The 17231-nt window shown below is 40.4% G+C and overlaps 1 protein-coding gene across 2 annotated transcripts in view; it reads left to right on the top strand.

Annotated features, from left to right (window-relative positions):
- The window catches only part of KITLG (KIT ligand), a 92321-nt gene that overhangs the window by 29670 nt on the left and 45420 nt on the right, over window positions 1-17231 (top strand). For both annotated transcript variants that reach the window (XM_024572331.4, XM_024572186.3), the window contains exons 2-3: window positions 3073-3186; window positions 13230-13292. In XM_024572331.4, coding sequence (XP_024428099.1) covers window positions 3073-3186; window positions 13230-13292 — 177 coding nt within the window. The remainder of the gene's footprint in view (window positions 1-3072; window positions 3187-13229; window positions 13293-17231) is intronic.

The following is a 17231-nucleotide window of genomic DNA, read 5'->3' on the forward strand; positions in this document are numbered from 1 at the left end:
TTCATATCTCTCCTCCACTCAGAATCCTGCAATGAACCTGTTTCATTCATAGCGAAAGTCAAAAGTCTGAACAATGGGGAACGAGACGCTACCTGATCTGCCTCTCCATTCTCTCTGACATTATCATCTGCCCCCGTTTACTCTTGCTGCTCCTTAAGCAAAGCGGATCCCTTTAATAGACCGTAGGGCCTTTGACCAGCTTCTCTCTCTGCAGCACTCTTCCCACAGACACCTGCAGAGATCATTCCCTTACTCCATCCAAGCTTTGATAAAATTTGCCTTCTCCATGAGGCACCACCAGATACCACCCTGCTTAAAATTTCAAGCTGTCTCCCCATATACTCCAGGCCTAGAAAGAAAGGGGTAACAGTTCTGGGGCCTTTTCTCTAGACTCAGGGGTGCCTGGGGATGTGGCCCTCTCTATAATCCTCCTTGCAACAAGAACTCAAGCTATGTACAGGAGTATACCCATACTCCGAGAGAATCCTGCTGCGTTTCTAGGTAGCAGCACGAGTACCTGTATTACTTTATTGTTGAGACTGTTACTAGGGGGAGGTAGCTGTGATGGAGAATGAATGGAAGCTCAACACATGCTCTTGAAGGGGCTATTCAGCTAGCAAGGTCTAAGCCCAAAAAGTGGTTCTGCCCACCCAGTATCATCGGGCCTTGCCACACGTGTCATGAATGTTCATTGCTATGCGGCCATGCCGGAGTCATGAGACCGCTGCTCTGCTGCTGCTGGGCTGCTTTTCCGTTGCCTGTCCCATGTCCTGTTTTAAAGCTCAGCACTACACTTGATGCTGAAGGAAGCCTCTGACACTTCGTGAGTATGACTGTCAACTTGAACCTAAGACCACACTACTGCTAGTGCAGCAGAGTAAATATTTTAATCCCACTTTCCTTTACCTTTATCTAATTTTTTTCCCCATGGCACTAAACGCCTTTTGACCTTCTGTATAATCTACTTATTGTTACTTATTGTTTGTTGGTATGGACTACCTTCCCTCACTAGAAGATGAGCCCCCCCCCTTCTTTTTCTACTAATGTATGTCCCAAGCATCTAAAACAGTGCTTGGCACACACTAGATGCTCAATAAATATTTTCTGAATGAATGAGTGCGTGGACAGATATTTGTTTCATGTTTCTTCAATGCCAGGAATAGGGCATGGTGAAGAGAAGTAACAACATTTCTGTCTTTATATTTCTTAAAGCCCAGAATATTAATATGGTCATTAGTGAGATCGGCCATTTATGAGATCCTTCGGGAGGATTCCCAAGTCATATCACGAAAGAGAGTCTTGGAGAAATATTATTTCAAAGGGTGTGGGGAGGTAGGCCTTAACAACTCTAATGTAAAAGAAAGCTTGAATTTAATCAATTGTATTTACATATATGAAAGAAGACTAAGTGATTAGAGGTGATTTTATATGTTGGCATTGCCCAATAAGAAGAACCCCCCAAACAGAAATTTCTTACACAATTTAGTCTTCATTTTGGTCCAAAGGAAATGGTAGTATAAAGAGTGTGACTTCATAGTGCACAGAATAGCCTTAAACAAAACTAAGCAGGATTACTGCTAAAAGATCACAGTAGTAAAACAATAAAAAGGTTTTAATTTTGTTTACAAGCCACTATTATCTATGTTGGTAGCATTGTAGTCTTAGAAATTTTACTAAATGATTATTATCATTTGGTACAGTGTAACAGTGTAATATCTCGTTATCTTGCATATATTAATTAAAACAATAATCTTGTTCCTTCTAATACATGGCTAGCTACATAAAGTAGGAAAGATTTCTATCCGTGTGTGGGCAGGCTTTTGTGTAATTTTAAGTCATCGTAGACAGATGTAACTCATAAAGGATCTCTTACATTTTGAAATATCCTCATATCTCCGCACTTGCTCATGCTGTTGTTTGTCCTGGGATTTTCCTCCTTTTCTTGTCAGCTCCTGCCAGCTCCTCCTTGTACTCCAAAATCCGGCCAGAGTCGCGCTTTCTCTCTGGCTTTTCTTGGCACTGCCTTCCTGCCACAGGTTCTCCCCCTTAAGATTGATTAATTGTTTCCTCGCTTGTTTCCCAAAGCCTTTATCACAAGGGGTGGGTGTTATTTATTTACCTGCCTCTGAGTTTCAAGGGCAGCTCCGTCACCTTTGTTTCTCTATGACTGGCACAGTCCCTGTCTCCTAATATGCGTTCGATACAATACATAAGTATTCCGTTTGAGGCATGAGGCTATTTTTACCTTGATCACTGTTTCATCCAGCAAAACATTTATTTTATTAAGAGTTTTTTAGATGCAAGGTGCTGTGTCATATGTTGTAAAGATACCAAAAAAAAAAAATCAGATGCCCAATTTCTTAAAAACTTGGAGTGTAAAAAGAAAAGATAAGTCGTGCATAAAAGTAACTGTAATACATGGTTTGAAGCATTCTTTTCAAAGAGAGGTGTGCGAGTACGTGTGTGAGAGAGATCACTTCACGCCAGGGTTCAAGAATGTCTTCTTATTGACTAGGGAAATATTTTTCCTTAATAAATAGCTACAAGCTTTGATTCAAAACTATGATTCTCTTGATTTCTCACAAATTAGGTTCAATTCTGTCCTAGATCTAAAAGTATGTCTCTCTACCTCACTTGAACTTGTGTCACGGCTCAGGGTTCTGCTGCTGTTTGCCAGACAGTCCACCTTTAAAGTAGAGAAAGTTTCACTTGCTTCCTTCAGGTATGAATTTAATCCATTCCCTAATTTTTAGAAAACACTTTAAGTGATAAATCCTTCACATGTAGCTACAAGTTATTTCCAGGTACTCTTAGAAATTGGCTGTAGAAAACTTTTGACAAAAGTTAACAATAATGTCATTGAAGTGAAAAATCCAAACCATATTTAACTGAGAATTTTTAAAAACTTTGATCAGCACAGTTACACGATCAGCATTTAATTGCATGGCAGCCAATGCCATTGAAAAAATTTGGTAAATTGCATTTTCCTTCTTTAACGCATAAGACGTTAATAGTTTAAGTGGTCAGAGATGTAAGCTGATGGTCACCAGCAGTTTTTCTGTTTTCGTTTAGACTTGGATTATCACTTGCATTTATCTTCAACTGCTCCTCTTTAATCCTCCCGTCAGAACTACAGGGATCTGCATGAACCGCGTCACTGACGATGTGAAGGACGTCACGAAATTGGTAAGTAAGGAATGCTTTCCCTAGCGGTGACTCTTTTTCTTAAGCTTTTTCAAAAAGATTTCACTTCTTCTTGCTCCAAATTGGTGTTTTGCTAAGCCAAGGAATGAAATCATTGAGTTAGGTAAAGGGTTTACAGAGAGAGCAGGGAGGAAGATACTCAAGGTCATAGAGAACCTTCTAGTCAAATTGGCCCGTGGCCCATCGCTGCATTGGCTTTGTTCCTTTGCTGGTCTTTTCATCTCATTCACAGGCAGTGAAGGGCACTGGAGAGCTCCCTGTGTGCGGATGTGCCCGCACTAGCTTGTTCCCCACTAGCTCTTCAGTGGGTTCGCAGCGTGTCTTATTTGTCCTCCATGTGCGTCCCTTCCTTTCTCCAACAAGCCTAATCAAAGGAGATCTGAGATGTCCATTCTGCCCTTTCCAGTAGCTGGAAGGCCCTGTCCCATGTGGGTGCATGTTTGCTCCCTCACTGAACGTAGTAGAAAGAGTGATTTGTTGCTGACATGTTGACCAGCCTCATCTCCCCCATTCGTCACGTTGGAACTCTCCCCTCAGCAAAAGCCTTATCTCACTGGTGCCCCTAGGCACTGTGGCTTCATGCCATGCTTCTCTTAAAGTGCAGACCACAGATGCAGAGGGCATAGTGCCACATCTGGAATGGAATGCACTGTTCCCAACGGTGACGTTCTCAGGGAGATTTTATGTGCTCATTTGAGTTATAGAGTGTGATTTCTGGATGAACAACGTTTGACAAGAATTTTGTAAGTTCCTGGTTCAAAATAGTCAAGGGCACTTAGTTTTTTTTAATGTTGTTTAGAGGACAGAGGTGATATGAGGCTAAGAAAGAAATAAAGGTTCCCATAACATGTAGAAAAGGGAAAAAAGTAACAGTTGAGATATTTATCTTTTGTATTCTTGATATACATTTCCTGGTTTATATGTTTTATGTGGGGTTCACAGCTGAACTTCAAAAGAGAAGTTCAATGCTATGGTCAGAGTCCTGCTAGCTTAGCCTCAGTTCAGAACTCGGAACACACACCCACAGACACAGACACGGACACACACAATGTATGCAGATTTCTTAGAAGGACACCCGGAGGGTGTAGGTTTAAAAGTGTTCTTCGGTGCAGCACCTGAATATGTAGTAATGTCTTTTATTTGAGGGGCTGGTGACCCAACCAGAGCAACACTTGCCTACCATGTGCCCAGCGAGGTACTGAGTTTAGCAATGTGGGGGCGAGGGGGCGGGCTTAGAAAATAGATCATTGTCCTTTTCTTCAACTTGCTTATTAGTTTGTGACCCAAGAAATTATATTAAAAAGAAAGTATATGGTTGTATTCTACATTTCACATTGGTAGAAGGCACTCATCAAATGTTTGTCTGATGAAGGAGGTAAGGAGGTACTTCACTGTGGGCACATTTGTAATCACCTGGGGTGCTTATTAAAATTACAGGCGCCGGGGCCCTGCTGATGCCATAGGGCTGAGGAAGGGCTCCAGGCATCTACATTTTTGAGACATTTCTGAAAGGGAGTTTAAGAACTGCTGTAGAGGGTCTCTTCTGTCAAACTTTAGAAACCAACATGTCTTAACTTTGATTTAATCTCAGTTTTTGTTATGACTAGTGTTATCTATGTTGTATAGATTTATATGGATATCAGATTAATATGAGTCACCAATATATCTTAAATTGGTCACGACTCGGTCACTGAGCTCTCATGGGGCACCTGGAACAGCTGTGGGGCTGAGAAGGGGCTAGAGCGATCCCCCGTGGTCCTGGTTCCAAGTATGGGGGCAATGAATCAGAGTTGGAAGACGATGGTCTCTCTGACCACAGGCTGAGCATATCCAAAAGTAACATGGTATTTAAGAAAAATTATTTTTTGCTAAGTGTTTGAGGAGGACTACTTAATGAGCACCACTTCCTGTGAAAATTCATATCAGTATTTTCAAGTGGTATATGTAAGTATTATAAGCACCTTCCAATATTTTCTGTCTTTGTCTTTAACCATCCACTTATTTTCACTCTGTTACCTATCCATTGATACAGTGGAAAATGGCAAGAAGCACTAAAGAGAAAAGTGCCCAGAAAGGGATGCTTATTAATATTGACACTAAAATATAATTCCTTGCCCCAAGGACAACAGTGAAATCATTACACTGAAAAGGGGTTTTATGTCCCTTCTAGCAGCTAACTCAGGGAAAATTTTTTTTTATTTCAAGAGTTTATCTAGTGAAATTAGCATATTTACTTCATATTATTGAAAAAAGTCAATAAAAAATAGAACTCAGAAGATCACTTCTAACTGAATAAAGACCTACCTCATGCACAGCCTGTACTTCATAGAACAGGAAATAGAAACGTATAAAGTAATTTCTGATCTCAGAGTGGGAGGTAAACGGTCTCTATGAACATAGGAATGCACGTCACTAACAACGCAGAAGCAACACATAAATAGATGCCATTCAGAAGATTTCGTGGTATGACGTGGAACCTAACCTATGCGAATACATTGGTTAAGAGAATGGATTTCAGAATCAAGCTGACCTTGGTTTTAAATCTGAGTTCTTTGACCTTCAATAAGTAACTACCTTTCTAAATTGCAGTTCCTAGTTGCCAGTTTGGGCGTTGGATTAAATAAGAGAATGCATATATAATTTTCATCCCAGTTGTTATCACATAACTTCTTTGTGCCTTGGTTTCCCCATCAGTAAAATCAATTAGTAGTGCTTTACCTCACAGAGGGATTGTAAGAATTAAGTAAGTTAATAGAACAGTACTGAGAACATAGCAAGTGCCTGCTAAGTAATTAGCTGTTAGTGATGATATGAATGGTGTTTGTGCGATCCTAGGATACCGGAGCTGAAAAGGAATGTGGAGACATTCTATGCAAACTATTTTATAAATAAGGAAACTGAGACCCATGACTGTTGAAGATGAGCTGCTGGTGCTATTTCCAGAGCCGTGTCTTCTAGCACAGTGGTTCTCGAAGGGGCTCCTGGGGCCCACCCAGTCACTCTGCTTCTACCCATGTATCTGAGTTGCAAAATGAGAAAACAGAATCAAACATGAAAAGTGTTTGAAAGTGACTGCCTTAAACCAGTGCTTGTGGGGTATGATCTGAGACCTATCTCTTAGGGTACTTACTAAAACTACAGCTCCATACAATCTCTTAGGGTATCTATTAAAAGCATAGCTGTCAGGGCCCCACCTCGAAATACTGAATCTCAGCTTGTGGTTATGGGGTGGAGCAACCTTAATATTTCCAGCTGGCATCCTAGGTGACAGTCATTTGCGTAGACATCCCAGGACTGCTTAGGCCATATTACTTCTTATGTTGGATTGTTTCATGTTTGACAAGAATCTGCGTTCCCATCCTTAAACTAAAATTCATTAATTTTACTAATTCCAAAAGCAACATGAGTGACTTTTAAGTTTTAAGAGTGCAGAGAATCAGCCCCTGTCTCCAAAGAACAGTGGGGCAAAGCACCTTGCCCTCAAGCCCTTGGGACTGTCTGAATATCAGTTCTGCTATAATGACCTTGGACAAATGAATCCCTGAATTTTTTCAGGATTCAATTTCTGGCTTTTAAAATGAAGAACAAGGGCATGATCAATAGTTCTTAATGTAGGATTTTTAAACTTTAAACCTTTATAAGATGGAACTCCAAATTATACCTGTGTGCCTTCTGTGAATTTCTGAGAAGAGGTTATCTTGTTTTATCTGCTTCCCAGAGAAGCTTCTGACCCCTTGGAAAGACAAGAACTATTAAATTAGATAACTCTGGAGGCCTCTTTAGCTCAGAAATTCTTTTACTCCATATGGTACTTCCTGAGGCTGCATCTTTTGGAGTAATTCAGGAATGTCTTAACTAAAAGAGGTTCTGTAGAATGAGAAATTTACTTTGCAAGCCAAATCTTGGTACTGTTATTTGCGGGAAAGAAAGTGGGTTGATAGTACATTTTTGCCTTGTGCCCACAGTAATTTCTTCAACTCAAATCATTCTTTCGCAGTCTCTGCCAGTTCTTCCTTTGCATTAAGTGGCAACTTGTGCTCTGCCCACAAACCTTAAGTGTGTTTGCTTGTGGTGGTTCTCATGTCACAGAAGCACATGACTTAGGACTTTATTGTCATATTTTAAAAATTTCCTCTTGGACATTTTGTTCTACCCTCACGGTCCCCAGAAGGATTTCACTTGAAATCCTTCTGGCATGTTTGCTCAGCACAACAGTTCATCTATTTACAGAACGTTTTGCTTTGTTTCTAAAAAATGCAGCAAGGCTTGTTGTAAATGCCAAACGCAGACCTACCTAAGGAAAGGGTCAAGTATCTGGGAAGAGGATGAATCAGACTTTAGAAACTTGTATCTAGAGAACAGTGAGGCTGCAGCTTTTCGCGGCTGTGTTAATGGAAGGAGGGATCCAAACACTGAAGTTATTCAAACGAGTTTCCATTTTACTTCTTCCTTCTGTTGCCCTCATTTGTGATGATGTTTTTCCTTCATCTGGGGGAATTTAATTAAATGTGACTTTGCTGATTTTTCAAAACCTTTTTATTTTTAAATATCTATTGAGTGGTTATTTGTCTTTCTCAAAATACTTTGAGGCAGGTGGCTACCCCAGCCATGCTGAAGCACTCAGTATTTAAATGTGGCATTTAAATCTCATTTGGTCTTTGTAAATCCATTAGTTAGATTCTATTATGATTTCCGTTAACACGCGTGGAAATTGAACCTAAAGTAGATCAAGTTCCTCGCCCGAGATGCCTGAGTTAGCAAGTGGCAGGGCCTGGACCCTCCTTGAGCCATGTTCTTAGTGCTGTGACTCCTACAGCCAACCAACTGCTTCAAAGGCACGTCTTCCAGGTTCCAGGCCAAAGGCTCCCTCTGCCCTGACAAACTTTCTGCAATGATCAGTGTCCACCAGAGAAGCTGAATTTATCATAGGATTATCTGTGCTTTCTGAATGCTATTCAACATACCATAATGCTTAGAAAGTAATAATAACATTCATGAACTGAACATAAAAATCTACAACTTGACTTCCTAAATTCTCTCCCCAATGTCACTGGAAAGAAGCCAATGCAAGCCAAGGAAGTGATGAAGGGGAGAGGTAACTGTGCTGGGACCAGCACACAGAGCCAGGATTTACATCCTACCTCCCCCAGGAACTCCTGGTGCCTTTGGTGGTGAGATGCCAGTTAAGCTCTCTGAGCCTCCAGGTCTAACTCTGTAAAGTAGGCTTACTGGTATATGTCTCATGGGGTTGTGGTCGAGACAATATATGAAAACTTTATACTAATTGTAAAGCACTTTTCAAAAGTACTCTTACTTTTCAGTCCTATCAGCAATTCAACATCATTAAATCAGTGTAATGCAGAAATTACTTTACTGTTCCAAATCCTCCCAGTGGTAAGGCATGGAGATTACAATGTAGGTTGGGCAGGTAACATTTGGTAAGGCTCCCTTGACTTCTTTGAACCATTTTTTAATATGTTACTAATAAAATGGGATTGGCCAGAATATCCCCTACATTTTCTTTGCTCTTTAGGTGTATAAACTCAGATCCTGAGTTTTCTGAATACTAATTTGATCAATTCTGTATTGTTTGATTATGTAAGTTCTGCATAAAAGAAGGGCTAGATTATTCAGAACACTTGCCGCTTATTTCCACTCCATTCCACTCCACTCCATCTGGAATGGCTTTCATTTACATTGTTGATTCATAATGAAAAAATATTGCTGCTCAATCTGATTCCAGCTTTTATACCTGCAAAGGTGTCAGCTGTGTCTTTGCCACCAGGGCTTACATATCATGACTAAGTCATTTTACTTTCCAAAGATGGTGGTGACCAAAAGACCAAAAGTCCAAAAGACCAAAGAAAGTGTGAATGCGTGGTGGGAGAGGAAGAAAAGTAAGTGTAAAAAGCAAGAGTGTAACTCCTAAATTACAAACACCACCTTCCATGGCAGCCTAGTCATGTTTTCTCTAAGCAGCAAGGCATTTACTACCTTGGGGGGCCTTGTGAATGGAAAATTCCCAGGACAATTTTGCAGAAAGTAGGTGAACACGTGTAGTGGAGCTAAGAGGAATGGGAGGCTTTGCTTTCGGAGGTCTGCCTTCTAGTGCAGACTTAACACACAGTAGCTATGTGACCTTAGTCAAGTTCCTTCACTTCTCTGAGCCTCCAGTTGTTCTTTTGTGAAATACAGATAATATGTCCCAAAGATCTGAGGCTTGGATGTGATCATGCAATGTAAACCCCTAATGAGCACAGTGCCTTACACTTTGTGAATATTTGGTCTCAGGCTCAAGGCTGAGATGGGTGTGTGAGCTGGTACCACTGAAAGTAGAAGGTAGTGAGCACAGTGGACTCAGTTATTACCTTGGCTCCCCTTCCTCTGCATATGTTCAGTCCACAGTTGGGAATCTGTGTATTTGGAGAGCTGACTAGTAGTTAAACATGAATTTTCAACCTAATGGGGGCTGATGCCCCTAACCCCTGAGTTGTTCAAGGGTCCACTACACCTATGCTTTTGCCTGGATTCTTTTCTCACCAAAATTGTTCTCAGATTCCAGAAGCTATCGGCAAGGCCCAAAAGAAACCTGGATTGTGTTATGGGAGACTTGTCAGAGATGACCTAGTGAAGGAAACATGTACAAGATCCCAGCTTACTATGGGAAACAGTAAAGATTTTAGAGGTTGGTGAGGGAAAGATAAGTTTGCAAAAGCAGGGTACATCCATTAAAGATGTAACAGTGCAAAACCAATTTTTTACATTGCATATTATTTCAAGACCCAATGAACTATATCAGTTGTTGGCTATGTTATTCAAGTGGAAGTTTTAACAGTGCTAGAAGAATGGGATGGCAGAGCTGGTGCTATATGTAGGAAAGGATATGAGAGAACCTAGAACTCTGTATGCTGGGAAGTCAGTTGCCAATATACCTCTCCATGCGGAGTGAGTGTTTATTTGTGTTTGACACATTCCCTTATCTCAGTTCAAGACTGTCGATGGCACGGGTATTTTTATCTCTGATTTACAGATGGGAGACATCAAAGCAAAGAGTTTAGATCTGTTTCAAATTCCCTGGTTCCAAGCCAGGTGATTGTTCAATTTATGCTACAGTGACTGATGAAAATATATTAGATATGTTTTTAAAGCTTTTAAAAGAAACTAGGTAAATATTTGAGGCATCTCCAATGTTCAGCCCTAGGTAAGTGGATTAAGTTATATCACAGAATGGAATTTTTCTAAAATATTTAAGTTATAAAGCATCTTCATCCGATAAGTAGCATTCTTTTGAAGTTTTGCTGACATTTTTTCTAAGAACAATGTAGAACAGTACTCCCCTTTTTTAAATTATATTTCATTGAGTATGATATTATAGTTGTCCCAATTTTTCCCCTTTTGCCCCCCTCCACACAGCAATCCCTACTCCTTCAGGCAATCTCAACACCATTGTTCATGTCCATGGGTCATGCGTATAAGTTCTTTGGCTACTCCATTTCTTGTATTGTACTTTACACCCCCATGGTAGAGCAATCTTGGCTGTAGGTCCCTGCTTATCATTACTTTTAATATTTCTTGCCAGTCCCTTCTAGCAAAGTTTTTTAGAGAAATCAGCTGACAGTCTTATGGGAACTCCCCTGAAGGTAAATACCTGCAGGTAACTACCTGCTTTTCTCTTTCTGATTTTAAGGTTCTCTCTTTATCTTTAACTTTTGGCATTTTAATGATGATGTGTCTTGGAGTGGGCCTCTTTGCATCCATATTGTTTAGGACTCTCTGTGCTTCCTGGACTTGCATGTCTATTTCCTTCACCAAATTAGGGAACTTTTCTTACAATTATTTTTTCAGATAGACCTCCAATTTCATTCTCTTCTCCTTTGGGCACCCTATGATATGAATGTCAGAATACTTGAAGTTGTCCCAAAGGCTCCTTCCACTATCCTTATTTTTTTGGATTCTTTTTTCTTCTTGTTGTTCTGATTGGTTGTTTTTTGCTTCCTTATGTTGCAAATCATTAATTTGTTTCTTGGCTTCCTCATCCACTCTACTGTTGTTTCCCTATAAATTGTTCTTTATTTCAATTAGTGTATTCTTCATTTCTGACTAGATCTTTTTTTTTACACTGTTGACATCCTCACTGAGTTCCTTGAGCATCCCTATAACCAGTGTTTTGAATTCTGCATCTGATAGATTGCTTATCTCCATTTTGTTTAGTTCTTTTTCTGGAGTTTTGATCTGTTCTTTCATTTGGGCCATGTTTCTTTTTCTCCCCATTTTGGCAGCCTCCCTATGTTTGTTTCTGTGTATTAGGTAGAGCTTCTTTGACTCTGTGTCTTGGTAGTGTGACCTAATGTAGTAGGTGTCCTTTAGGATCCAGTGGCACAGCCTTCCCTATCACCCAAGCTGAGTACTTGAGGGGTGCCCTTCATGTGGTCTGAGTACACTCTCACCTTGTAGTTGAGTCTTGGTAGCCGTTGTCAGGCAAATGAGACAAATTTACCCAGGCCAGTTAGCAGCAAGAATTGGCTGTGATCACTGACTACCAACCTCCACCTTCTATGGAGGATCAGCGGTGTAGGGGCAGGGGCAGTTGTTCTCCAACTTGGTGTATAGTTGTCCACTGGGTGTGCAGACTCTGGGGTTTCCCAGATGGTGTAGGCCAAGGTCAACCCTGGCCTGTGTTCTACCTGAGGCCACCATGCATGAGCTATAGAACAGTCTGAGATGGCTGCTACTTGTGCTGGGCTTGGAGATTCCTAGGCAAAGCCAAGCTATGAATCTAGGCTGACTGTTGCTAGTGCTGGGCCTAGTGCTCCCTGAGGCCAGCTGATGCTTATTTGAGAGGATTTAGGAAGTTGTAAAGCATGAGCCAAGCCCAGTGATTCATACGGAAAAGCAGCTTGGTCCATACGTAGAGTTGGCAGAGTTTCTAGGGATCTCCAAGGCAGGTCAAACTGTGTTACCAGGTTGATGGAGTCTCTGATATGATACCAGCTTGCAGGCTCCATGGGGGTAGGGTTTAGAAAAGGGACAGTGGCCTCTGCTCACCTTGATGCTCACTTCAATTTCTCCCTGTGTGCCACTGGGTAAGTGCCTTTCAAGCTGCTACCCCAGTGCTGGAGCTCAGAATGAGTGAGTCGGAGTCTGTGCGTCTGTGTGTGGGTTCTTTAAGAGGGACTGCTTGGGGCTCCAGAGTTTCTTCCACTGCTTCAATCCCCACTGGTTTTTGCTGCCAGAAGTTATGGGGACTTATCTTCCTGGCACTGGAACTCTGGCTGGGTGGCCTGGTGTGGACCTGGGACTTCTTACCCCTGAGATATCCCTCCTGAATTTTTATCTACCACGTATGGGTGAGGGACCAGCCATTCTGCATCTGCACCCCTCCTACCAGTCTGGACGGAGATGGTTTCTTCAATTCTGTAGTTGTCAGACTTCCATCCAACTCGATTTCTGACACTTCTGAGTGATGGGTGCTATATATGTAGTTTTGGTGCGGTTGTGTGAAAAGGCGAGCCATGTCTGCCTATGCTGCCATCCTGACCAGAAGTAGAGCAGCACTTCTCAAACTAGAGCGCTTGTGAGAGTGATCTGGGGAGTTGTTGAGTAAGAATCTGTAGGTCTGGTGTGGCTGAGAACTGACATTTCAGATAGGTTCCCGGTAATGCTGACATATTACTTTGAAAACCACTGACAAAAAAATTAATAAATAAATAAATATATAAAAATATATATATAGTGTTCTTAATTATATGGAAGAACAAGTGGGAAAATAGTACAGGAAGGGAATTCCAAGACCACAGATGGAAATTGCAATTCAGATCATGTTTCCAAAACTCCCATAACTGGATTTGGAGTCCAAAAGATTTGTATTATCACTTTATTTTTGGAGATTGCTTTGATTACAAAGGGAAATCAAGAATGAAAAATCATTATATATGTAAATATAGAAATCCTGTGTAAAACAACATATTCATTGATATGTATGGCTTGTCTTACAGTTTTTTTTTTCCTTTTTTTGGTCTCTGTAGGTGGCAAATCTTCCAAAAGACTATAAAATAACCCTCAAGTATGTCCCCGGGATGGACATTTTGGTATGTAAACTGTACATTTCTGAGTTTCATTTCAGTAGCTGATAAAAGAAATGGGATCATCTTATTGATATAGGAAAGTATCTGACATTTAGAAGTTTGCTAATTGTCTCCGAGCCTGTACTCCTAAAGTGAATAAGATCATCTTCCTGGGAGCAAGCCACAAATTTCTCTCTTTTTTTGAACCTCTCTCCAAAAAGACTTGAGTGTAAAATTATGTAAAGCCTTTTTATACTTGAAAAGGTCTGAAAAGGGAAGGGGGACTGGATGAAAGAAGGTGAAGGGATTAGCCAAAACACATATATACATAACACATAGACACAAAGAATAGTGTGGTGATGGCCTGAGGGAAAGGGAGATGTGGGGTAGGTGGAGGTGGGCAAAGGGGGCTGAAAATGGGGATGGAGAGACTTTGCTTGTGGCAATGGGGACATGATCCAGTGTGCAGATGATGTTTTGCTGAGTTGTATACTTGATACCTGTATGGTTTGCAAACCAATATCACCCCAATAAATGCAATAAAAAATAAGAAATCAATAAAAGGTCCTATGTAAGTCTTTCTCTTTAATTTGAGAACACAAAATAGTTTATCTCTGAATTTATTAACAATGTGATAGATTCTTAGAACCTTACCATAAAAATATGAGGTTATGATTATAAATACCCCTTTCTTACTGTAACCAAGAAATTATAATTTCATTCACTATATAGTATCAGGATTCATATAAGAAGAGATATTTTAAGCATAGGAAATGAAATGCCGCTGTATCCATTACACAGTTTGTCAAACCTGACCAAGTGCAATATTTGCTTTAAATATGTTTTTAAATAATGAAACATTGTAAATATAACTAAATTCCCTGTATTCCCCCTTTCTATGTCCATTAGCTTCCACTTTGTTTCTTACAGACAGCTTGTCTCTTAGGTACAAGGATTCTGAGCTGGAATATTTTATTCTAAGGCATGTTGTTAGGACTTGGCGTGAGTACAGGTTCCCCTGGAGTTGTGGGGGGCAGGATAGGATATGGTAGCCCTCATGCTCTTATAGTTTTACTGCAAACTATGCATCCATACATCAGATATTTTTGCATATTGTCCTATTTTAATACCATTATACTGTGTATACCACTTTGGGACTTGCTTATATTGTAGCATGCCTTTGAGATATAACTAGCGTTGTTCCATGTGGATTCATTTGAACTACTATATTGTGTTGAGGTAACTTAAAATCATTTGGGTTACTCTGCAAGTAGACACCTTTCCTTAATTTGCTATTTATTATACATCCACATTGTGCAAGTTGTCTTTAGCTTTGGGTAATTTCTGTGGATGAGTCAGTTAAAATTATTACCAATTTAAGTGTGTTAAGTACATTACTAACTGCTTGTGCTTAATTAAAATGTTTTTCAAAGACTACAAGGTTAGTAGTTCAAGAGAGTGCCAACGGCATAGTTCTTTCCACTAGTAAAGTAAGACTGTTAGCATGAATTGTCTAAAGTTCCTTAGAACTCCTTTGAACAAATGTCTTTGTGTTGAACCAGTTATCCTCAAGTCTAGGTCATGTCTGTCCTGGTGAATTAGGGGCAGTTCACTGGAGATGGGAATGTAAAACCAGAGCATCCTGAAAGCTGATCAACCTGATCATTCCGTCACTCAGGCAGTATTTGTTTAGGAAAAACTATGGACACACACTTCACTAGATACTTTAAGAAGCAGATATGTGTCAATTTAGCCTTATGTTCAAAGTCTTTAATAATAATTGCAGAGAAATTATCTAGCCACTTTCAAAATGATTTCACATATTTGTCTCTTTGGATGATTAGAGAAACCCTGTGAAGGAAGCAGCATAGCTGAGGTGACTCCTATTTTACAAATGACACACTGCAGTTCACAGCCCGGAAGTATTTTACCAAAGCTTACACATCTAGAGAGTGACCAACTTAAAAAGAAACCTCAGGCCATATGACTTAACCCTGGGTTACAGAATTTGGTTATCTAAATAATGACACTAACGGGAGTGTGTACTAAGTGAAGCATCTAATGGTAAGTGTTACTGATCCAAACAGGAAACACTTTGGGTTCTTGTCTCCCCAAATAAAAGAACATAGATCAGGGGCACCAATAATGAAAGAAAGGTTTATTTTAGCTCTTCAGAGGGTGGAAGCTCTGGGGATCAGAACCAGGGAATCACGCCTGCATGTGAGTGTTCAGGCTTTTTATTGGGGTGAGAGGGTGGGGGCAGGTTCTTCCATTTTAGCACAGGTTTCTATGGCTGTGGAGTGCTGAGGAATAGTCATTGTTGTCTTCTCCCCACAGGTACACCCTGGTCTGGTTTGTCAGAGTTCAAGTTAGCATGAAGGGCAGAATGGTCCTTATGTTTTGGCACATACTCTTCAAGTTACATACACAGTGTGCCTGTGGTCTTGTTTTTCTTCTTTAAGCCCTGTGACTAAGTTCAGTAAAAGACAGTTTGTCTTGTGTTTCTTAACGAAATCCCTATATCTTTTTGAGTTGGCAGCAATTTATTTTCCCTTTTCTGTCTCATTTCCCCCAAAGAGATTTTATACTCCTAAATCTTTATGGGGTTAAGGGGAGGTGGTCTCCTCTCCTGTAGTCACTTCCTGCTAGGAAGGGTCTTAGGCATGCCTTAGTGCGTAGAAATTTCTTTCTTCCCTTTCTAGTGTAGTGGGCTGGTTGAAATAGGAAGTTGTTATCAATGATGTGTGATCATGCTTTTTTCCTGGATGGCCATAATCCTGGAGTTGCTGAAATTTTTTAGATATTGTAGGAGGCTAGGACCAAAAATTAGAAAACTGAGGCCTATAAGAAGGAAAGTTAAAATGGGCAAGAAGAGAGACCCTAACCATTATCCCCATGTTTGCTCTAGGGAGTCATTTACCAGTCCTGTCAGTAATTGGGTTTCTCAGAGGGTTTTTAAACAAGAGGTGTTGTTAGGAATTTCATTTATATGAGTTTCAACCTTTGCTGAGTTGTTTATGTAAGTGCAATAGGTGATGTTAATGATTGCACAAACACTGCCTTCTGAGGCTAAGAGATAATCAAGGGCTATTCTATTATATGACAACATTTTCTATTGAGTCTAAAGATTTTTGCATTTCCTTTAAAGCTCCTCCTATCTCGTTAGAGAATTTTTCTATTTTGGCAGTAAGGTTGGACAAAATGAATTCATGTTCAATGTAACCTGCCCAAAGGATTAAAGAGGTAAATTCCTTTCTTCCCAGGAGAGGATGTTGTCTAATAAACCTCTTCGAGTTCGAACATGTGTTTGGTATGATTGTAGAGAGTTAATCTGGGAATGATACGACCTAGGGTGCATTGTCCATAAATAAGATAGGGGCTTAGACTTTTGCCAAGTAGCTGGTGGCTGTAGGGCAGACAGAGCTCTTAAAGATCTCGGAGGAATATCCACAGAAGAAAGCTCAGCCTTCAGGGGCACTAGTGGTCATGGATGTGTCCTACATAAGGTTTAATATCAGTGCAGAAGGAAGAGTTGGAAAGGAACCATTATCTAAAGTATAATTGCCGGAGTGTAAGTAAGGTGGTAGCCTTTGGCGTGGCCTGTGTGGAATAAGCAAAGATAGAAATGCTGGGATTAAAGGGTTTATGTTTGGAAGAGGCTGTATAAAACCAAGTGGTTGAGTTTAGAGGGGGTGGTTGTACCAGTATGAAAGGTGTGGCTATATAGGGTTCTTTAAGAGTAAAAGATGGGAGGCTGCCAAACGATGAATTATTTGCCATTCTAGTCTCAGCCTAGGCTAAGGAGAGAGATTTCTTTTCTGTGGATGTCTGTGGCGTACCCAGCCATTGTTTAGTTGTCTGTTTTCCCCCTCAGCTATTGCCCTTGAGAGTGTTATCAGAGAGTTGTCTTTCCATGGCTCCCCTTTTGGTCATATTGTTATAGTATTTCCCCCCTAGGTTTGT

This window comes from Desmodus rotundus, chromosome 3 (assembly GCF_022682495.2).
Source record: "Desmodus rotundus isolate HL8 chromosome 3, HLdesRot8A.1, whole genome shotgun sequence".
Taxonomy (NCBI): domain Eukaryota; kingdom Metazoa; phylum Chordata; class Mammalia; order Chiroptera; family Phyllostomidae; genus Desmodus; species Desmodus rotundus.